Source organism: Hippoglossus stenolepis, chromosome 1 (genome assembly GCF_022539355.2).
Source record: "Hippoglossus stenolepis isolate QCI-W04-F060 chromosome 1, HSTE1.2, whole genome shotgun sequence".
Lineage (NCBI taxonomy): Eukaryota > Metazoa > Chordata > Actinopteri > Pleuronectiformes > Pleuronectidae > Hippoglossus > Hippoglossus stenolepis.
The window spans coordinates 23978770-24002142 of NC_061483.1; the positions used below are offsets into that span (position 1 = coordinate 23978770).

Below are 23373 nucleotides of genomic sequence, written 5' to 3' on the forward strand. Positions count from 1 at the left end.
TTGTTGTTTATCATCTCCACAAAAGGAGCTCTGTTTGTTTGTATGCAAGATTATCTGGCATATTGGGGGAACTGATAGTTATGAGTGTGTGCAATTTGGTGCAGCTTGCTTGAATTTGTTGGTGGAGGTATACACTCTCCTGGGTGCCATTCTAGTTGTGATACCTTAGAATGACAGTTAGAAGAATCCTGGTCATCAGGACAAATGTTCACTCAGGGCTGGTCCCCACTTAAAGTTTACTCCTTGATCTGTTGCGCCTCCTGCTGGAGGCAAGAATGGTCCTTTCAACGTGCGCTACCCCCGCCCGCCCGGCAGGTGTCGCTGTGTGTATCGCGCTGCGCAGTTTCCCCTGTAGTGTTTCCGCCTCCACAGAGCAGCCGCTCAGTCTCCAGGTCAAAACACAAACAATGGGCAAGAAGCACAAGAAGCACAAGTCCGAAAAACACGGACATGAAGGTAATTCACTGACACACAGCGCAGACACGTGCTGGTTTAAACTGCTGATTGATTTATGTTTTGCAACACGAGAGCATAATGCTCATGTTTCGCGCTTGGTAGCTGTGTTAGCATACTATTAGCTAGGTGGTTAGCACTTTAGCTCACCGTTAAGCAACTGTTTCTGCACCATTTTAACTGTATGTTCATTCAAACTAAATCTGAAAACAATGTAGGCTATTGCAGAACACACTACAATATAATGCTAGCTTTAGCTTCTCTTAACCGCTTCCTGGTTGAGCTAACTAGCTGCTAAAAGCTAATGTTTCTAGTGTCTGTCGGTACTCACTGTGTAGTAGCTGCTGTTCGCTCGGTCAAACCTCCTCCCCCTGTCGCTGTGGGGGGTGCAGAGTACGGAGAGAGACCCCTGAAGCTGGTGCTGAAGGTGTCAGGGAACGAGGTGACGGCCGGAAGCTCGACTCTGGACACGTTCTACGACGAGCAGCCGGCGGACCATGACAAACCCAAAGACAAGAAGAAGAAAAAGAAGAAAGATAAAGAGAAGAGCTTTGGCTCACCGGAGGACGACAGAGGGAAGAAGAAGGTAACGTCACTGAAAATCGTGTCACCAGGAAGAGACAGGAATCAGGATGCTTGGGTAGTTTGTACATGGATTGTCCTCATTTGTGTTTGTTTTTGCAATGTCAGATGACAAAGAAGAAGAAAGGACACAATGGAGATGGAGATGATGAAAGAGAACAATGCAGAACTCCTATTCGTTCAGAGCTGGATAAACAGGAAGGTAAAAACACACATCTCATCTCACACCTCAGGTTCTTTGCATGTTTGTACTGATGCCTTTGTTAATCGTTTTGAATTACTCCTAACTTTTAGAGAAAGAACAGACTCCTCTGCAGGAAGCTTTGAACCAACTCATCAGGCAGCTCCAGAGGTATGGTGTTGATCTTTCATTGATGTGAGAACATTGTCGGGGATAAATGTTTTAGCTCACCCTTCTGTCTCTCTTTCTTCATCTATTATTGTTGTTACCATTTTCCTGGTGCTGCGAATAAATACTGTTTGTGTCTATTCTCTGCAGGAAAGACCCCAGTGCATTCTTCTCGTTTCCTGTGACAGACCTCATCGCTCCTGGCTACTCAGCAATTATCAAGCGTCCAATGGACTTTAGCACAATGAAGGACAGAGTAAAGAAAGAGGGCTACCAGATGTTGGATGAGCTCAAGGTACCTGTCAGTGCTGAACACAAGTGATTGAGTAGACGTTAAAGGAGACACAGCAAGAATAACAAAAATAACTTTGTTAATTAGTTGTTTAACTTGTTTAAACTTTATAAATGTACTTTGTGTTTGGTGTTTTAACGTGGATTGTGCTGTTGATGCAGGTGGATTTCAGGATCATGTGTGAAAACGCCATGATTTACAACAAGCCTGACACCATCTACCATAAAGCTGCTCGGAAACTGTTACACTCTGGACTGAAGATCTTGAGTCAGGTATGAAACTGAAGGTTCAGAAAAAGACTTGTGTTATGAATTACAGCATTTTGCTCTTGTTCAGTTTGCTGTGAAGAGATCATGTTTCCTTTGTTCCCAGTAAATTAATCCCACCAACATTCACAATGGGATTTTTGACATCTAGTATTCAAATAATTTCCCTTTCTGTAAAATTTTTTAAAAAAAAGTTTTTCGGGAGCATTCTTTCTATTTTGGTTTTTGTGTATATGACCACTGCTCAGTTATTATTAGAATCTCCACACTTTTATTGTCTTTGACAACTAAAGCAAGGTTAGAGAGATCCTTCAACAAAATATTACTCACTACTTATTAAACTACTTTTACTGAAGTTGTGTGAAACTCGATTCTCTGACACAAGACCTAACATGCCACAGGATGTCATTGCCTGGTCCCTCTCATTGTACACTCAGTGTAGCTGTGTTGTTTTTGATTTAAACTTTAAATTGAGCCCTGGAACAAATAAAGGGACCCTGCTTTTTCAAAGATACAACAGACGAGGGCAGCAGATTCTTTCTGTTCCCCTAGTGACGTCATACGGCATCATCGGTATTGCCAACAGGATTATGAGACAAGCTTTGTTTCTCTACATACTAATTTTCCTTTCCAGATACAAAGTTTAATATAATATGTTTCATTGTCTTTTCTGTAGGAGAGACTGGAGAGCCTTAAACAGAGTATAGAGTTCATGTCTGGCCTTGACCCTTCTGCCAAACTACTGTGGAAGTCTGAAGATCAAGGGGGCACCAGCCTGGACCAGAACAGAGAGGGACCCTCCACCACAGATACCAGCGAGAGCTCCCAGACACCCAGTACACCCAGGTCCTTTAACCTGCTGACTTCATACACGTCATACAAAATCTCATCATGATTATGTATTCAATACATGGACCCCTTGAAGCGCCATAGTTTAAAGTTCTTAAGTTTGATTAACACTTGTTTAAGATCTCAGAGATTTCTTAAAGACACACACACTTGAGAATTTCCCCCAATTTGTCCCTGATTTCGAGCAAAATATTATTAAAAAAATACAGTTACAGTCAAATACAGTTGTCATCTTGCCCGCCACAATCCCAGATGTTTCAAACAAAAAGATGAAATTGTCACTCATCACCTTAAAAATGTTTCCCACTTTCATAGCAGTTTCTATGACAGTGTTTTCTTCTGAGTAAATCACCTTTCCACTGCGAAGCTGTAGGCAGAGAATGTTAAGTATGCGTAAGAGCGTGCTGAGTCTTGTCTCCTCACATGGATGTGCATCTGGGAGATGAGTGTGTTGTTGCTAAGTGTTGAAACGGAAAATGGCGTTTACGTGTTGGTTAAGACTCTGTGACTCACTGTCACTGTGCTGATTTCCCTTCAGCTACTTGTCACCTTTTTATAATTCAAATTATAGTGTATGGAATCATGATGCTTATTTATGCCAATTAAATGCTTCCAGGTAGTTTATCTGAGGAATGAAAGGCAAACAGCAAAGTTCACATATTTTCTCCTCGCTGTATTTTGCTGTGTCTGCATTCTTTTTATTCTCACGACAAAGGAAAAAAAAACTTTTTCTTTCATGGTCACAGCGTCTCAGCTGCCATCTTTCAATTTGTGCTTCACTTGCAGACAGGACAAGGACTCCAAAGACGAAGCAGCAAAGGCAGAGAAAGAGCTGGAGGAAATCCGGAAGGTCATCAAGGAGTCTGGAGGAAAGCTGTCCAACAGAGTGCTGCAGTGTGATGTGAGAATGCAGGGTTCAACTAAGGATGTTCTTTTGGTGGAAAACATGTTTTCCAATAAAAAAAACTATTCAAAAACATGGCATCATAAGAAAATTAACTTATTGTAAACAAATGTTTAGTTATGTTTTAGGGTCATATTGAATTTGTTTGTTGCTTGATTGATGATGTTGCTGGATCAGTGACTGTTGAGTTATTTGTCTGATGTTCTCAATGTTTATCCCAAATGTTTAACCACAATAGTGGATGTTTCCTGCCTTTGAATAATTGAAATGTATTTGTTGTGTAGTTGGAGTTTGCGAGACGAAAGTCTGATGGCTCCACCACCATGACTATCCTCAACCCAGCAGATCCTTCAGTAGGAGGTAAGAACACCTAAAACCATAATGGAGCGCTAATAAATCACCATCTTTTAAATTTAACTTAACTATAATTTATTTTAATTTTAAAAACGTATTACTTATTCCCTTATTTAGTTTCCCGTCCATGTTCTCTCCCCATTTCTCTGTCCCATTAATTAGGGAAAATACCCCAAAACATCTTAAAAATGGCAAAATTCACTGGTTCCATTTTTGGAAATGAGAATATTTCCTGATTTTCCTAGATCCCTAGGATTCGGACAAGAGAGTTGATATTGGATATGTTACATTGAGTTCTGGGGAACTGTGATGGACTTTTTTCATTATTCTTAAACATTTTAGAGGAGAGTATCTTAAAGGGGACATAGCAGCAAATTCCACTTTGTTAGTGCTTCTACAGGTTAATGTGGGTATCTGGCATGTCTACCAACCCAAAAACTCTGGGAAAAAAACACTTGCACGTTTTGTTATGGTTCCTCTAAGTCAGAAACGTCATGCTTGAGCGACTCGATTGAGCTTCCTGGGTTTTGTGTCGTAACAAGGCACTGGAAGTCTCCCTACATGGCCTTGGCCCCCCAACACTCATTACGCCGGGTTTACACCGGAGGCAGCGAGGCAGCGCAGTGCCGTTCCCCAGCGCCAGCCGCCTGGCTGTTCACACGGGGCGAGCATTTCTCCACTGGTCAGCCCACGATTCACTCACATGTGGCATTTGTCTGGATGGTTGGGACTGGGAGGGGGAGCTGACTCATTAGCATTTAAAGGAACAGGCACTCAAAACAGGTCACTCTGTGGAGGGCTGTTTTATACAGGGTAAAAAGGGTGCTGTTTTAAATCATCCTTGTGGTATTTTGACCAAAGTATGTTACAGACATTTCATTAAGACCCCAAGGAACCATATCAACTTGTGGTAAAATGGGCATGCTATGTCCCCTTTAATGACAATAGTTGTTAGTTGTAGCCATATTATGAGATCAGTCAAATATTGTGTTTTCTTGTTCCAGATGTTGGCTACTGTCCTGTGAAACTGGGCATGATGTCCAACCGGCTGCAGAGCGGTGTCAACACCTTGCCGGGCTTCAGGGAGGACAAGAGGAACAGGATTACTCCAGGTACTCTACTGTGATGACGTCATGTGGGCAGAGAGCTAACATCAGATCTCTCGGCGGACACCATTGATAATGGGCTGTTTTGTGTGTGAAACACTTTCCTCAGTGTCCTACATGAGCTACGGGCCGTTCACCTCCTACGCACCCACCTATGACTCCAGCTTCTCCAACGTCAGCAAGGACGATTCTGACCTTATCTTCTCTTTGTATGGAGAGGACTGCAGTCTGCAGGGCTCAGACAGGTATGTGCAGTGTGACCATGACCTCAACTGCATTTACACAAAAACGTCACTTGAGGCATTCCTGGCTGATTACTTTCCAGATGTTTCTCTTATTCACCAAGTTTACTCAGTCTGGAAGAGGTCAGCTGTCCACGGCCCGACTTCACTTCTTATGCTTCTTCTTTTGTAGTTTGTCATTATGATGCTACACAAACAGAATGTGGAAAACTGACCTGATAATGAGTTTATCTTCTCTACGAATGTTTGGTTAACTCCACACAATTTACTAATATGACTATATTTCAACGTCTTGTTAGTTTGAAAAAAATATTGAGTTCTTATAAATCCCCACCAAGATTTTTAAAATGAATACAAATCTTGAGGATTAAAGGTTTGTTTAGAACTAATGACTCAATTTAATGCTATGATGTTATTGCACTGAAGTGTTTTTTTTATTAAACACGTAGTTATCTTTCTGAATGTTTCCATCTTTACTACATTTTTGTAATACAACTTATATTTGCATCCAATATTTGTGTGAGGTTGTCAACTCTTGTGCCTCCTGAGATGCTTTGTTTTCTTCATCTTTTGTCATTGTATGTGTCGATGCAGTTTGACAGAATCTTTTATTCCTCGATCATTGTCTTTTGTGTCATTGTGTCAATCCTTTATTTCTCTTCCTAGAAAAGAAACACTGCCACTTTGTTTTTAAATGAATGAAAACTATTGTCAGGCATGTACGTCTTAAGAGTGTGTAGGAGGTTCAGTTTCAGGAAGTGTCAATACTGAGTTCTCATTATTGAAAATAATTGTGTGTGTGTGCGCGTGTGTTTGACAGCTTGTCAGAGTTTCTCTCTAAATCCGACGAGTACGTGTACAAACAGGCCGACAATCTCCTCGATGCTCTGACGAACGGACAGCATTCAAAAACCCTGATGGAGACAGAGCCAGTAAGAAGTTACTGTGATTTCGTAACTGATCCAACTTTACCACTGAGTTTAACTGCACTGCCTGAAATCTTCCAGAATACATTTACTGAGTAATTTGTCTTTCTCTACCTCTGCAACAGGTGAAGGAGCCAGAAAAAACACAAGAGAAGAAGGACGCCACTGAGGTAAGAGATGGAACAAATCTGCAGCTGGATCTCACATAAAAACACCTGCTGTGTCCTCAGTGATAAACAGCTTCTGCACATCGTCTCCCCCACTGTACCGTACAAATGGAAACGGACATGGAGTTCGTAATGAGAAATATCAGCTTGTGCTATGTAACACAAAACCAGAGGCAGCCACCCTCGTTGGGTTGATGGGATGTTTGGAAGAGCAGGTCTCGCTGTGCCGTTGTGTCTTGTAAAGCACATGTTCTTGCATAACACCTCATGTGGGGATACTTGATTTCATTTAGTCAGTATAGATGGCCTTTGCAGATGGTTGCTGCATCAACCAGCTGTGTCAACATAGCAGGGGCCTGCCGTCAGCTTTCATCCATCCAAGCATGGAAAGAACATTTCCCTTTCGAAACGCAGCGGTGCTACTCGCTAAATGCCCACCGGAGAGGCCCGTGTTTTCTTTCAGTGCCCGCTGGCTGCACGGCTGAATCGCTCCTCAGAGCAGCGGAGGAAACCGATGCGCAGGCTGCTCCAGCAGGCACACAGCCGCCCTCTGTCCTGGCTGTTTGCTGTTCTTGGCTACGCTCCAGTTTATTCTCCTCCCCTGCTCGGGTGTTGCAGCATTTCTTTACGTTTCAATTTACTGGAGCAAAGTAGCTAGAAAACCGCCTGCATGTTCCCTTCAAACACAAGATATCTAGTGAGAAATGCTTTTCTCTAATCTGACTGAACATATTTTCCCCTCTGTCTCCAGAAGGTAGCTGAACCCGACGCATCCAGCTGCAGGAGACTGGACTCTCTGTGCTCTGCTGCAGGCCTGCAGACGACCAGGGAGCTGTCTGGAGGTAAAGCTTCTCACCGAGTTTGTTGCGTTAGGGATGCAAATAACAATTATTATCAGGGAATGTATTTATTTTCTTTTTTGCCATTTAAAGATAGGTTGACATATGCCCATATGTATGTGGACAGCAGTGTTTGTCACTGTTGTTCCTCCTGTCTATATGAGCCCTGAAGAAATCCTTTACAAAACTGATTTCAGTCTCATGCCAGTCCTGTGTTTTTTATTTCAGCTGGAACCAATATGAGGCGTCAGCAACCTGACGTAGTCAAATCGAGTCGGTGTCTTTGTCTGTGTAACACAGACAGACAGAAATCACCCTTTTAATGCTGACTGGCGATTTGTTACATAATATTTACACTGAGCTTAGTAAGGGATCTCGTCACAACTGGTATGGACAGGCGGAATGTGTTTACTCTTTAAATGTCAGGAGAAAATAAAACATTTTAATCAAGCTGACAGCTTCAGATTGTTTTCACTGCCCAACAAACATGTTAAACCCAAACTACAGAGATAGAAAACAGAAAAAACTGCAAATGACTGAAATAATCTCTAAATTACCATTGAGGATAATTAAAACACAGCCCCATTGAGAGCAGCTAGACTGAGGCTCAGCGCTCTCACATGAATGTGACAGTGAGACTTACGGGGTCCACAGGTTCAGAGAGAAAGGATGTATTGTGTTCAACAAGTGTAACCGAACACAGGAGGCAACTGTAGAAAAACAGTGGAAGTACTTAAAGTGTGTTTGTGTGTGTGTGTTGTCTGTCTCTCCCTGATCTGTCACAGAGGCCCTGCACTTCCAGCAGAAATTGGATGAGACTACAAAGCTGCTGCGCAACTTGCAGGAGGCACAGAGGGAGCGTCTGAGCGCCAAGCAGCCTCCTAACATGATCTGCCTGCTGGCCCCGACCGCCAAGGAGCTGGAGCTGGGTAAGAGCGTCTCGCTGAAAGCCTCTTTGTGTCGTCCAGCTGTCGACCTGTAACAACACTCCTTTTACCTCCGTAGTGTCCATCCTACACAGATGTGGTTTGTCTTTTCGCTTCAGACACGTTCAGCCTGTGACACTGACCTCATTCACAGTGTGATGTGATGGTTGGGTTTGGAATTTATGGGGGTTAAATATTTGCAGTTCTGTTTTGTCCCCTCCTGAAGTCTACTGAGGCTAATGCTGCTTAAAGCAGCTTCCACTCTGCACTCTAGCAGGAGATTGTTCAGGTCAGACAACAAGGAAAATGTCCCAAACATTTAGGCCAGGGAATGTGCCTGGGTAGATGCAGGAGGAAGAACATGACGAATAAATTCTGCAGCGGAAATCACATCTACACTGACGTCAGCCCACATAGCTAAATGCTATACATGAAAAAGTTCAGTAAATATGTAGCTAGCTGGCTTAGTCTAGCTTAGCATGAAGATTGGGAACAGCAAAAAAGCCAGATCTGTCTTAGTAGGTATTTCACTTACTCAACATACAATTGCTTCTTCAGATGAAAAAATCCATTTGAAAATAAGGCTGCCAGGCAACCAGCTGAGACTCAAGGAAGTTCTAAAAACAAAACGTTTCACATTGTTGTTCAGTATAAACTAAGACGATACAACATGTTAACTGAACTGCCTTTATGCTATGCTAAGCTAACCGGTTGCTAACTCTGGCTACATGTTTAGTTTATAAATAAGATCAAGAACAGGGGAAGAAACTCAAATGTCAAACTTACTTAAAGATACCGTTATAGGTTAAATCAATAGTACAAAAAATGTAGATGATCGTGAATAGCATCTCCATCAAATAACGCTAAGCTTCCTGCAATTTCCTGCTGCCTTTTTATAATGTTCCTTCTCTCGTCTCTACAGCTGAGAAAGTGACGGGGAATCTGGCCGAGCTGACTGGCCAAGTGGCGCCATGCGACGTCAGCAGCATCTACGGCATCAGAAGAGCTATGGGCATCGCCGTGCCCCCAGGACCACACAAGCCCTTCATTGACCTCACAACAGGTAAAACATGCCTCTCCTGTGGTATATGCAGTAAAAGAGACACATTCAGAGATGGGAAATACAGTTTTTCACTCGAATATAGAATTTTAACCTTCGAACTCATCACCTCTCATTTACTTCTCAGTGGAGGAGACTGCTGAACCGATGGAGACCTCGTCCTCTTGTCAAGATGCAGCTCCGGTCGTGGCTGTAAAATGAAATGTCAACCACTCACATTTACTTTAATAACTTAAGTTTTGTATGAAAAGGTGCTTTTTGTGACGTTTGTATGGATTTCAATCAATAAACCATGTTTTTATAAAAAAAAGAATACCTTGGCTTATAGAGTGAAATATTTAATGACAAACCACACTTAGGAAAACATTTATTACATTCTGTAACTGTACAAAATCCAATGTCACATTTGTTCACATAAAGGCCAATACATTATTATTATCATTATTATTATTATTATGTAACCACAATCAGAGACAAGATGATGGGTCTCAGAAGACAAGGCCATGAGACAGATCAGGTTTTCAGAGGCACAGAGAGCGATCCAGAGCAGGTCAGGTGACCATCTCCGCCGGAGCTGGAGAAACATTGACAGCAGGCGGGTTGTTGAGGACGCAGCACAGAGCGTCACTCGTTTCCTGCATTGCAGCATATATGCAACAGGCAGCAAAGGACATTTTCTAACAGATGGCAAACGCACAGCAAATGGATTTGTCTACCTCCTCAAACAGCAAATAACTCGTCGTATATGTTAGAACTTTACATGAAGAGAAGTACTAGATTCATGATTCAGAGTTGATGAGGAAACTGATTTTCAGGTTTGCAGCTTGAAAAGAGAGTGAAAGTTTATCTGAAAGTTTTTCTACATCTTTATCTAAAGTACATGCTGTTTCACGTACGTCCTGCTCATTACACAGTAACAGAGCAGAGTGTCAAACAGGAAACCCCCACGGCTTTCACAATATGATCCAAACACAATCCGTTGTTTTGTTTTTAAAGGACCAAAGAGGTCTTCAAAAAAAATGACAACTTTATTTGGCATTAGTACAATTTACATTTTTTCTTTCCCAAACGACATCTAAGTTAAAGACAAAAAAGAAAAGGTAGAAAAGTGACTGAGCACTGGACGTAAATGTGTTTGTGAATAGAAAAGGTTGTGATTGTACGTACTGACCAAGTCTCCAGCATGGCTGACACACCCTGATCTGACTAAAGGGCAGAGAGCAGCGGTGCATCCTTTTCTTTTTTTGTTTGTCCTTTACACACCTCAGTATTTTCGTCCAGTGACATCATGGGAGCACGGCTACGTTACAGTCAGGTCTGTGTCAACACTTGTGGTGCGTGCAGGAGTTTGTAAACTCGTCGACTTGTGTGCAGGAGTCTCCAGTTCTGTGGGTGTGCGGCAGCCAGGCCTCAGCTCAGCCCCATACCCTGCTGCTTGCTCATGTCAGTGCACACGAAGAAGGTCTTCAGCTCCCCTTTCCCTTTGACGCTGATAAATCCTCGACACTCGCACGAGTAGCCCAACTTCTGCAGCACGCCAGACGTCTCCTCTGTTACCTGTGCAGGTGACGCAGTAGACACATTGTAGCAGGTACACATTGTAGGTTATGTCTTCATCCGTGTTTATTTATTTGTTAGATAGTTGGCAAAATTATTTAAACCCTACTGGACCGATTACCACATAACTAGCGAAAAGGATGTGGTATAAGTCAGGGGGAGAACCCATTCAATTTTGGTGTGAGCCCAGATAGCAAAGCAGATCCAGAATTATTTTTTACCACTTTATTTAACATTGACATCTGTTGTTTTTCAACATTTTCGCTGATTTCTCAAAGGTGAATTCATGGATCTTGTTGAAAGGACATATTTAGGGGACTGATATCTATGAGTGTGTGCAATTTGGTGAATATCCAAATAAAAATCCAGATCTAGTTCATTTAAATGTGGTTTCATAAGGGCACCGTTGGGCCTTGGTGGAGGTCTGTGCTCTACTGAGTGAACAACAACCCTATCAAGATAAAACTCAGATGATTTCGCTAACTATCATGATGAACATAACATTATTATCTCTGTCAAGGAGGTTATGTTTTCATTGCTGTTTGGAGGTCCTTGAGCAGAGTTATACAAAAACTACTGAACCACTTTTCTTATTACGGTGGAAGGGTGAGGTTTTATCCAAGGAGGAACCCATTCACTCTAAGAGTGGATCCAGGAATTCATTTGTGAATTTCTAATCAAAAAAATTCCTGTATTTTACTGAACAATATGAGGCTCGTAGAAATGTGTTGGTCCTTGGTGAAGGTTTGTGCTCTACTGCGTCATTCTAGCTTCTTTTGAGTTTAAAACTGATTCTAGCTCCTGAGTGAAGCGTGTTGTTGTTTAAACTCTGAATAACAAACACTTTCTAAACAGACAGATTATATGTTATACCTCCTCACTGCGCTTTTCAAAATCAAAGTCATTCAAGTAGTTTCTCAAGTTAAAGCATGAATTTCTTCAAATCCACAAATAAATGTGATTCAGCCATAAAGTGCACGGAAATAAAATGTTTATCTCATTAGAAATTCTTATAACAGTTTTTTTTTCTGTTGAGCTGAATGAAGAACCTCCGATGTGGGGCAGAGTCTGAAACGGGATCTTTATGAATCTAGCCATGATTGTGTTGACATTTACCAAACAAAGCTCTGGAGCCGCAACTATGTGTACTCTGACCTTTCACAGCTCTGAATGAAATATTGCTGTTTGCCTTTGTTGGACTGAGCCGGACGTACCTGGATCTTTCCGAGCTCCCCGGTGCTCTCCATCCTGCTCGCTACGTTCACCGTGTTGCCCCAGATGTCGTACTGAGGTTTCCTCGCCCCGATCACTCCAGCGATTACCGGGCCATGATTGATGCCTGTGGAAAAACCACAGAGGCCACGCGGTCACAAATCTGACTCTGTTTTACGATAAATTATGTCATGCGCATACACATAAACATTCATCTCAGCTCAGAAAGAGGAGGTGATGTTGAAACATTTTCATTCATTACTAGAATGTTGGTTTGTAATTTCATTTTTGTCAAGGACAAAACTGACAACAGCAAAAGAACCCGTGTTTTGTGAAGGGTACACTGAAGTAATAAAATGAAAAGGGTTGGACAGTTTTCACCCTGCGCGCAGCATCAACATAAGCAGAGTATTGACTTCGTTGTTTTCCTGTATGTGTTTCTGTGTGTGTGTGCGCCGGGTTTTCTGCAGGACTCAACAAACTAATTTGAAGAATGTTTAAGACCTTAATGAATTAAATTTAAGACCTATATTCAAGTACGGCAGATATGAAGGGACATAGTCACAGTCCATTAATTACATTTAATTATTATAATTCCACATAATTGAAGCAAAGGTGAAGTAGCCTAGATGAGAATCAACCCTCCATACGCTCCATTATCTCTCAAACTACAGGCAGACACAGTCTTTCCCAGGGACTACAACACACAGACATAACAACCTATGTATGTCACCAAAACATTTCTCTTACAAAATAATAATTTTAAACATGTTTGATTGTTTTGAGAGTTAAAACTGAGCAGAAGCATATGACACCATTAACAGTGTGTGTCCCTATAAATGGAGTCCTCCACCAAAGCTGCGGCAGGATTTAGCTGTAAGTCAAATAACATCAATGAGTCCACTCAGAGCAGGGGGGGATGATGATGATGTCATCATTTATAGGTAGGAGCCAAACACTACCACTGCTTTTAAATTTCAAGAGCAGCAGTGAGAGTATTCTGTTTCAGAGTCAGTGTTCAGACACAGCAGCTGATGGTGACAGAACTCTGAACCTCTCACTGTGACATTTCAGTGTTTATGTTTCATGTTGTGTTTTTATCACCAAAGAAATGTAAATGTTTGAAGCAAAACCTTTCTCTGCTCAGAATCAACTGTCGAAGAATAACTGAGTCAGGACGACAGTGTGGTCTTTATCTCCTGCTTTGATTATATAATTTACTTAATCTATTATTTAATGCTCTTAACGTCTCCACAGTCATTTCTCCTCAACTGACCACAAAGCAGACAGCACACAGTTCTGTCAGAGGTTACAGCACACGAGCTCGTAAAGATGGCTTCACTCAGATAAGATGCTTTTAGTGCCGACCTGAATGTGAGCATCTCTCATTTCATGGACGCAGCATTAATGCCAATCATGCAGAGTACAAACAGGGTTATTATGTCATAACAGAGCTGCACACAGAGCTGCACACAGTGCAGCGCAGTATTCAGTGAGTGAAAGGTTTGTGCCAAAAGCAGCTGAGCACACTCACCCACACGAAGCCTGAAGCTATTGAAGGAATGTCTGTTGATGCCGTCCAACTTGCCAATCAGAGCGATGGCGAACTCCACCATGTTCCCTATCTGGGCCTGTTGTCTCTCTTTGTCCTGAAACAACAGCGGCAGAGTCACGTCAATGGGACTACTTCAAGTTTTAACAGGTCAAAAAGTGCGTTGAAGGCTTGCTGAGAAAACACTTGACAGAAACCAATCTGATCCTCAGGGTTCCCATCATTTTGCAGGAGCTATCCAGAACTGACCAGCTGGCACTATAGACCATGTTATCCCCTAAGTCAGAAGGGGGGTCAGAACAGGGTCTGGAAGATGTGCACGCCACCTCTCACGCAAAGTTAGGAAAGTGGTGAATTGAAGCCCCTTACATAGGCGATCGATGTAAGGGGCTGAAATACAATTAAATATTTAAAGGACAATAAAGATTATTTCAAGGATATTTGGTAAATTTAATCAAATTCCAGATTGATTCCATGACATGTATAAATGTCAAGGTTTTCAAGGATGTGTGGGAACCCTGACCCTGGTCCGACCCTGGTCCGACCCTGGTCTGATCTTGGTCCGACCCTGGTCTGATCCTGGTCTGACCCTGGTCTGATCCTGGTCCGAAGCAGTAGCTACTCCACCTGATTGTTCTCCTGACCGGGCGTCCCACTAAGCCCAGCAGCCGCCATATAAGTGCTGCCAATTGTCTTGATCTTCTCCACACCGCTGAACTTTGGCTTGGACAGCAGCTGTCGGGTCAGAGGAAAGCAAAATGAGTGATGTGTGCATGTGGGAACTTCATCATTTACAGTCCTTGTTCCTGCTGGCACTTCACACAGTGGGGATTTAGCTCGATAATTACACTGTACTGTTTGAACACGATGTCCACATGGTTAACATTTGGAACTGGAGGAGAAGTACGTGCTAAAGAATTAAAGGATGAGGATGAAAGAGGGAGTTTTTCCTTCTTTGTCTTCCTGACCTCGTCAAAGTCGGCGATGATCTCGTTGAGCAGCCTGAGACACTCCAGGCCCTCCTTGTTGATATCACACTCGGTGTAAAACTCTTTGAAATCCGGTACCGAGGCAAACATCACACACACACAGTCATAGGACTTGTAATAGAGGTCCTGTTGGGTGAGATGCAAAATAAAAAGAAACGAGGTGTTAATAGTTTTGCCACGAGGGAAAATAGGATTGTTTGGCCTTGATACAAGTTCAAGATTGTTCACTGCTATTTTCACAAATCCCAGTTTTGGGCTGAATTCTTAAGATAATAATAAGAATTTTACCTCACATCTAAAAAGTTTCACAACATTTTGAAAACACCCAAACATCACAGGAGACACTCCATTTAAAAATATGAATAAAACATCTTCTATCTTTTGTGCCCCTTCACACTAGTGTAGCATGTGTGTGTATGTACACAATAACTCAACAACATATGGAGAGATTTACACACTTGGCAGAGTATCTCCAGATGACTAACCTTTGAAGCTGATCGGAGTGAGTGAACAAAATATGGTCTGAAGAACCATTTTACAAGACATCTCCGCAAAGAGAGACGATCTATTACAAGATTATATTTTTTAATAAAATGATCCCTGATCAATTGACATCATATGATAAATGACATCGAGCAGATTAAAAAAATGTTTTTTTCTCTACAACCTTTAGGACTTTGGACACAACCTAAAATGTATATAGATCAAACAATTATTTAAAAACGTTTGAGTTAACTTACTTGTGGTTTAGATAAACAGGCAATGGTTATTATAGTATTTCTGGACTGAGGTTTTCAACTGGGTGCCATCTCACCTCGTTCTTTTTATTCTCCCCGACGAACAGAGCCGCCACATGGGCCGGCAGCACGTTCTCCAGCAGCAGGCGGTTCAGGTTCTCCCTGGTCTCGATCTCGTCCTGCTCTGTGTGGTTCTTGTACTTCAGCAGGAAGTCCTGACGGAAGCAGGACTCGTTCTAGGAGACATGAACACAGTGCGGTTAGAGCAATAAAGAAACCAATAACTTAATAACTATGTTAATGGGAATTATATTCTATTTGCAGTGAAATGATTTATTCATTTCCAGAGCTTTAGTACTTTTTATCAGTTAATAACTGGTGAACAACAGGGACAGAAGGATATGTAAGAGGTGATGTCATGACAAGTTTTACTTAACAGGTTATAAATCTAAACATGCTCCTATTTATATAAATTAACAGGATTTCAGTTCGTATAATTGAAATGAAAGAAAGAAGCCGAGAGCGTCATTACCTGTTGTGAGATGATGAGCATGGTCACCAGGAACAGGGTGATGTATATGCAGCTCATCACCTGCGGGTGTTTCACCAGCCCGATCCACCTCAGGATGGATTCATCGTCTCTGCTGTCGAACAAGAACAAACATTTATACCTGGACGTGACTCTGAATTACACATTTCACACACAATCACTCAAAGTAAATGGAACAGCAATGTCTTTACAAGGTAGAAAGACTATTACCACATGCACTCACAGGTTATTTATTATTCCACCAATTCATTTTCATTATACTTCAGTTAAGTTACATAATAGCATAATTTCTTTGTTTGAAATAGTTGATCTATTCAGGGCTTATGTTCTTGTGCCGAACAGTCACAGTTAAAGGTTTTCAAAAATAAAATAAAAGCAAACTACCAGACAGCATTTTCTTTTCATACTGAATCCTACCTGCTGCAGTTCCAGCTGCTATTGGTCTGAGCGTAGAGGACATTTCCATAGGCCAAAAAGAGTTCACTCTTGGTGCTGAGGATGAGGATGTAATATACTGTGGAGGCCAGGGTGAGGAAGAGCACTTTGAGCTCAAAGCTCACCCGCAGGAAGACTCCACATGCAATGAGGGACAGGATACAGCAGTATACAGAGTACTGAAGGAGAGGAAGAGGGACAGGATTTAGAATTAGACCTGAGACAAATACCAGAAATAAACTTTCCACAACTTCCCACTGCGAGAAAAATCGTCAACTGTCACTGTAAATAAAGATGGACGACGTCTACACTTCCTGCCACTATCCATAAATGCCATTATGACATCTATCTTTATATACAGTCTGTGAGCAGGACCCACATAGAGCATGGCGAACATTTCTATGATGTGTCTGATGTTGTGATCCATGTATGATCTGTATCTCTTTGCCAAAGCCCAGAAACTCTTCTGGCATCACGTCTCCTCTGGCTCTCCGTTAAACACATAGCAGGACTATTTGCAAATACTATTTAATCCACTCTAATATAAAGAAATGTTAAATGTAATTATTTCCTAGGATTAACAAATCCGTCACTCACAGGCAGGTAGAAGAGGCCTCCGTCTGATTCATGCTCATGGGAACGATTTGTGGGACACAGGTCGGCCATATTTTCTGTCACAGGTCTCTGGACGAAGCAATGCAGGGGGATAAAAAAAGATCGGACTGACAGTCATCCACTGGACCGCATGCTTTGAAGTTTGGCATGGTGGCTATGAAGTGTAGGACAGCTAGAAATAGAAGACTATATAATGACCCTCTCAACATGTGATTGGAGTCTTACCAGGTTGAACACTGCCAAGATGATGATGACCGTAGTAGTGATAGTGGCCAGAGGGAGACGCACACACGGCCGCTTCACCACCGCCTCGGACACAGCTGGCAGCCACTGGCACCTCGAGAGCTTCTCAGGAAACACCCGCTGCAGAGGTGAGAGAGAGGTGAGGAGAGAGATGGGGTCAAACAGGTACGACGAGGAGCATGTGACTCTGACACGGTCGTAAATCTCCAGACATCATGTCTGAGTGACGGTGGCTATTTCCAGGGAAGGAATCTGTCGGAGCGAAGAAAACGCTGCCTCAAGGCCTGAATGTCAGGGGTCAGTAGGTTAAGCTATAGAAAGCTGCAGCCCTGTGAACGCAGGGGACAGATTCCATGACATGTTTCCATTCACACACTGGCTAAACCTGGCACAGTCAAACACCTTCGCAGACACCGAACACGGCATCATCACACTTTGCCAAGTAATTGTTAAGGTGCTTTTTTACCTTTACCAAAATTTTTCACTTTCGCCCCACACACACACACACACACACACACACACACACACACACAGACACACAGACACACAGACACACACACACACACAGACACACACACACACACACACACACACACAGTTTGTTAGCATGATTACACATAACTACTGGATTGATTACTATAAAACTTGGTGTTGGAATGCGGGATGGGTCAGGGAAGAATACATTCAATTTTGGAGTGGATCTAGATCAGAAGGTAGATCCAGGCGAGATACGGTGCTTTTTTGATGTTTTCACCAATTTCCCAGAGAATTACTAATGGATCATGATGGGAAGAAACAAAAACTGGCATATTTAGGGGATTGATATCTTTGAGTGTTTGAAGTTTGGGGCAGCTTGATAGACGGAGGTATGTGCTCTGAGTGACATTCTAGTTGACCAATCAACCTCTTTTGTGCGGCTGCCAGGGATGTTTGATAACTTGATTGTTTTGTTCTCTCACTCCTGAAAACAAATACACTGTAAAAACACCAATGTGTATGTACAGTTTTTAAGATTTTTCATTCTTCATCATAGAAACAGCAACTCTAACCCAGTCTCTTGTCTATTTCATTTTCCATTTAATAACATTTCATCAGTGCATTTCTTGTTGGATAATCCAACTCACATAATGGAAGTTAAGAAAATAATTTTCTTCCTGAAGATTTGATGGCGTTTATCTTGTGTGGCCTTCAAACTACAGAAGAATTTCACATTTAATTTCCTCTTCTTAAACCCAAAAAATGTAATTCATTCAACACCACTTTGACAGCAAAACACTTGTATTGCAAGTCAGGGCCAGGTCAGCATCATATAATACAAGACTTTAATAAGTGCTGCTGAAATAAAGGCCGACCGTCCCACACTGACCTTTGACCTGCATCCAGTTCGACTGTAAGAAGGTATGAAAGAGTTGATATAACTGTGAGGCTTACTTTTCCACTTTCTATAAACCCAAATATGAACCAGCACAAACTGCCTGAGAGGAGCTAAGTCTATGAGTGAATCACCTAAATATCTGAATATGAGACTTTAAACACACTGACCTGTAGGTGACCTGCGAAGCAGATGGCCAGCGTCAGCAGCAGCACACAAACCAACACTCCAAATGACATTCCCAACATCTGCCAACTGAGGGAGATAAAAACCATTTTGTCAGAAATCGTCTTTTCCTTTCCCACATCACGACACATATAATCTTCACATTGTGCTTTCGAAGTAATAGACGTCTTGTGACAAATGGTTTCGGCGAAATCGCAGAACTCAGGGAAAAAGCAGAAAGATGCAAACTGTCCGTTCGTCCCAGTTGCACTGCAAGTTAATAATGTTCACCTTTGTGAAAATATTTTTTGATAATGCTAGATGAGTTGGTCATACTCACTCCTTTGTGACAAACAGCTGAATCATAAAGATGCAGAGGAAGATGAAGGTGGCGCAGCCAACATAGTGTTTGAACATCGGCAAATCCAGAGCTCGGTACTTAGAAGAAACACAGTACACACATGAACTTCTGCATGAAGTGAAGTGTATGACATTGTAGAAATATACATCAGGCCATAAGTATTTGGACATTTTTGTTTTTCAGTCTCTGTGGATAATAGATACTGCGATAAAGTGCCACATCTCAGTTTTAATGTAGGAGGTTCATGTATGAGACACAGCCCTTTTTAAACATGGTTCCCAAATTGTGAGAGTTCACATCGTTCCAAATACTTGCAGCCTGATGTTTTCAATGAGCTAAATGTCAAACTAACCTGCTTTTCCAGATCTTTCTTTGGAAACCACAGAGCTAAACTGCTACTCTCCTCAGTCTTAGACCACTGCCTGAGAGAGGGAGAGAGGAGGGAGGGAATTATGTAAGAAGTAATACGGAAAGGAAGGAAGAAATAAAAAGGAAGAAAGAATAGATTGCTCTGACCCTAAGTTTCAAAAGATACTATACTCCATACTATTTTACAGGGAAAATGTCACTGCATCCTGTACAGACAAACAAAGCTAAATGCTAACATCAGCATCCTACAGGCTCCCAATGAAAATGCTAACAGGCTGATAGGCTGTTAGCAGATGTAATATTTACTATGATGCCCATCTTAGCTCAAAGCTTTAGCATGCTAACATTTACTAACTAGCAGTACACACATAGAGCTGAAGCTGATGGGAATGCCATTAATTTAGCTGGTAATTGGTCATATTGGACAATTTTGAATTTCGACCTGATGATGGCGCTGAATGGAAAAACATAGTTATTAATGTCTGACTCTGCAAACCATCAGTTTTATTTTACAGCATATCCCATTATCAATCAAACACCTGCTTGATCATTGAAAGGCAAGCTTTATAGTAAAGATGAACCTACTTGCTGCTGAGCTCATCTATGGTCGTGGTCATCTCATTGTGCAGCTCCTCATCAAACTTACTCTTCTGGGATTTGTTCCTGCAGCGGAAAGCACACAGACAATTAGGACCAGGCAGACGGACAGACACTGAGACACTCAGGCTGATAGGAACTGATGCTGGAAAACCAGATTAGGTCATGCAGGTTACTCAGGTCCTGTTTAGCTGTGCTGGGAGGCAACTTGGTTAATGCCATTCTGAGCATTAGTGGGAGAAATAACGGTTGTGCCTGTGAGTGAGTTATGTGGAAGGAGTGTGCCGGATGCAGAACGCTGTGTGTTAGATGATCTCTGTGGGGATTCAGAGGGAGTGTTTCTGCCGTGCCTCTGCTTGGAAACCCCCTACTCTAATCAGGAAGGAAACACTCACCACAGACGCACAGACCCAGACACACACAAGCCCCAGTCAGTGATCAGTGTTAATAGCAGCATGTCAGTCTACTGGAGTTACAGCGTTTTCTGATGGCATTTCAGATCACACGATGCCCTGTTAGGAAGAGGTGGCATTGAGAAACGATGAGAGATGAACAGTGTGATATCACTGTTCAGGTTAGTGTTGGGACGGCAAGGCTCTCCGCTACAGCAGTAGTTCTCACCCTGGAGGACAAAACACCATATAGATTTTATTTGGGGGAGTCAAGAATTATATTTGTTTTATTGGAGTTTCCGGTAGAATTGGTGTGTTCTGACTTTAAAATGACTGTGATAAATTTGCCATTTCAGCCTCGTTTCCCACAAAAAATGATCATAATATGAAAAAGAGGAAAATGTAAGAATTTTCTACATGATGTGAAAGCTCACCATCTTTTAGACAAGTGGCTTTGAGCAAGCATATATTCATTTAGTTTCAGGGCGCCACAAGGTAAAGAACTACTGCACTGAGGGACCTTGCGGGCCATGAGGGCCCCACTCACTTATAGCTGCTGAACGGAGATGCAGGCAAGGAGAAAGGTTCCTCTAGAGACTCATCAAAGCTGCCAGGGCCCAACAGTGAAACATTAACACAAAATCATCATAAACAAAATCTATATAAATCTATATGAAACAGTTTGATATAGGCACGTGAACGGGTGTTGCCCACTCACAACTTTTACATTTAACCACAGAACTACACATATTTTGCTCTGTATTGTCATGAAGCTTAAGAGGATGCATCTCATTTCACTCTCACTTCAGCCTCAGACGTGTTCAGCAGCTGCTGCTTCTGCTACAGTGAATGAAATTAACAATTTCTGCCGTAAAACAAACGTTCCACTTTCCTAGTGTGGAATGCTTGTGCTTTTAGGCCCACACTTATCTGTTCTAATCACATTACTCCAGCCCACACTGTTTGTGTAGGTGAGTCCTTCTCAATAATCAGTAGCTACACTTTACATATTTGTCTGTGCGCTCGCTGCCTGTGCCAGACTTATGGAGGGCCTCTTCATCGAGCTCAGCCCTCTCACCACTCTTAAGGAGCGACAATATACAGCTACACTAAGCAGCTGCTCAGTGGCGACAATCTGTCAGTGAAAGTGTTACGTGTGTGACATTCCTTTTGATTTGGGGACATGGACAAATAATCTCAACATTTGATTTTAGGAGCTATTTCACCTAGTATTAAGATTACATCCTCTGTTATGTTTCCTGTGGTTTCAACTGCTTCGTAATGACAACGACACATTAAACTAGGGCAATCTAAGAATGCATACCTCTGCCAAGGCTAACGCCTATCTTGAAATGTTAAAGAGAGAGAAAAAAATCCCTGTGTCCGCCTCCTGATCCTGATCCATACCGACATTTAAAGGGTTCTTCCCTGACCCATACCATATACTCCCAGCAAGTTTTGTAGAAATCTCTCCAGTAGCTTTTTGTGTAATGCTCCTAACTAACAGATAAACAAATAAATGTTGATGGAAGCATAACCTCTTTGGCAGAGGTAATAACCTTATGTAATTATACGTGCAGTGATTTGGTAATTTATAACCACCAAGCACTTTATTAGGAACTAACTGATAATTTGCTCTCAGAACATTCTTCACCGCATTGATGACTATATTGACATCACATCATTATTGCAGATTTGTCAGCTGCACATCCAAGCTGCCAATCTCCTGCTCTACCACATCCCAAAGGGTCTGTTGGATTCATATCTGGTGACTGAGGAGACCCATTGTCATGTTATTGTCATGTTTATGAAACCAGTTTGAGACTTCTGATGGTGCCATTGAGCATTTTCTTGCTGGAAGTATCAAATAATAAAGATGGTAAACTGTGGCCATAAAGGGATAAAAGTAATCAACAACATCTCGTATTAGTATCAAGTTTCCAAAAGTGTGTCATGATATTACACAATCAGCCTGAGCTTTGGACACGAGGCCGGTTGGGTTGATGGATTGACGCTGTCGACACCAAATCCTGACCCGACCATCGGCATGACGCAAAATCTACATTCATCAGACCACGCTACATTTTTCAGTCTTCAACACTCCAGTGAAGCTCTAGATTTCTGTTCTTAGCAACAGGAGAGTACGCACATGTGGTTCAAGGTTTGATGTGTTGTTCATTCTGAGAGGTTTTCCTGCTCACTACAGTTTTAAACAGTGGGTATCTGAGCTACTGTGGCCTTTTTGTCCCAGGAGATCAGCTGTTTTAGAAACACTCTGACTGGTGTGAACAATCATGCCATGGCCGAAGTCACCGAGATCAGATTCGATGTTTAATGTGAACATCGACTAAAGCTCTTGGATTTTATCCACTGCTCTGCTGCAACGTGATTGGCTGATTGGATAATTGCATAAATAAACAGGTGCACAGGTGTTCCAATAAAGAGCTTGGAGATTGCATTGTGCTGCTTTCTGTATTAAGTCATTAAATCATGCATTGATCATTGATAAGTAATGAGCCTGCTTGTGCAAAATGTAACCCTAAGCTGCCAGGGGATTTTAACAGAGACAGCAATTGTTAAATCTAAAACATTTTTAAAAATGGTGTTCAAGTATACCAGCTCAGAGATGGGTTGTTACAAACAGCTTTAGACCCTTACCTGAATATTGTTTAAAATGAAAGTGTAAAAAAGAACAAGCCAGAGAGAAAGTCTCAAATATAACAAGTAGAATCTTGAATCTGAACATTGGCAGAAATGTACTGACTGTATTGCATTAAAATGGTTTGATCTCCAAAATGTGATGGAGACCAGTTCAGATTATTTGAACAGATGGAAACATCTTGGCAGGGCAAGATGATGGCGGACACATGTTCCTGCAAAAGCAATGGCCATCAAGATGCTGTTGAGCAACA

The 23373-nt window shown here is 42.0% G+C and overlaps 2 protein-coding genes across 9 annotated transcripts in view; one reads left to right on the forward strand and one right to left on the reverse strand.

Moving 5' to 3' along the window:
* The first annotated feature begins 325 nt into the window (after positions 1-325).
* On the forward strand, positions 326-9628 carry brd7 (bromodomain containing 7). Of its 5 annotated transcripts, none has more exons than XM_035155360.2 (17): positions 326-456; positions 792-1039; positions 1144-1237; positions 1330-1387; positions 1535-1679; positions 1838-1948; positions 2619-2788; positions 3578-3692; positions 3980-4055; positions 5054-5161; positions 5265-5400; positions 6218-6329; positions 6449-6493; positions 7242-7332; positions 8115-8258; positions 9178-9318; positions 9443-9628. In XM_035155360.2, exons 1-17 carry the CDS (start codon positions 408-410, stop codon positions 9514-9516), a joined length of 1917 nt encoding a protein of 638 aa, XP_035011251.1. In that variant the 5' UTR covers positions 326-407; the 3' UTR covers positions 9517-9628. The 5 variants fall into 5 exon arrangements, with proteins under 5 accessions (XP_035011251.1, XP_035011413.1, XP_035011485.1 ...); XM_035155522.2 differs by having other exon boundaries at positions 7245-7332; XM_035155594.2 differs by having other exon boundaries at positions 331-456; positions 846-1039.
* A 12-nt stretch (positions 9629-9640) lies between these two features.
* The window catches only part of adcy7 (adenylate cyclase 7), a 59966-nt gene continuing 46233 nt past the window's right edge, over positions 9641-23373 (reverse strand). For 2 of the 4 annotated variants that reach the window (XM_035154860.2, XM_035154942.2), the window contains exons 13-27: positions 21009-21068; positions 20058-20135; positions 19456-19525; positions 19083-19180; positions 18748-18832; positions 17188-17325; positions 16945-17031; positions 16330-16526; positions 15895-16006; positions 15440-15598; positions 14605-14751; positions 14264-14371; positions 13619-13733; positions 12087-12211; positions 9641-10872 (exon numbers count right to left, since the gene is read on the reverse strand). In XM_035154860.2, the coding sequence (XP_035010751.1) occupies positions 10726-10872; positions 12087-12211; positions 13619-13733; positions 14264-14371; positions 14605-14751; positions 15440-15598; positions 15895-16006; positions 16330-16526; positions 16945-17031; positions 17188-17325; positions 18748-18832; positions 19083-19180; positions 19456-19525; positions 20058-20135; positions 21009-21068 (1726 nt within the window). In that variant the 3' untranslated portion in view covers positions 9641-10725. The remainder of the gene's footprint in view (positions 10873-12086; positions 12212-13618; positions 13734-14263; positions 14372-14604; positions 14752-15439; positions 15599-15894; positions 16007-16329; positions 16527-16944; positions 17032-17187; positions 17326-18747; positions 18833-19082; positions 19181-19455; positions 19526-20057; positions 20136-21008; positions 21069-23373) is intronic. The other 2 variants (XM_035155030.2, XM_035155115.2) reach the window with 2 other exon arrangements.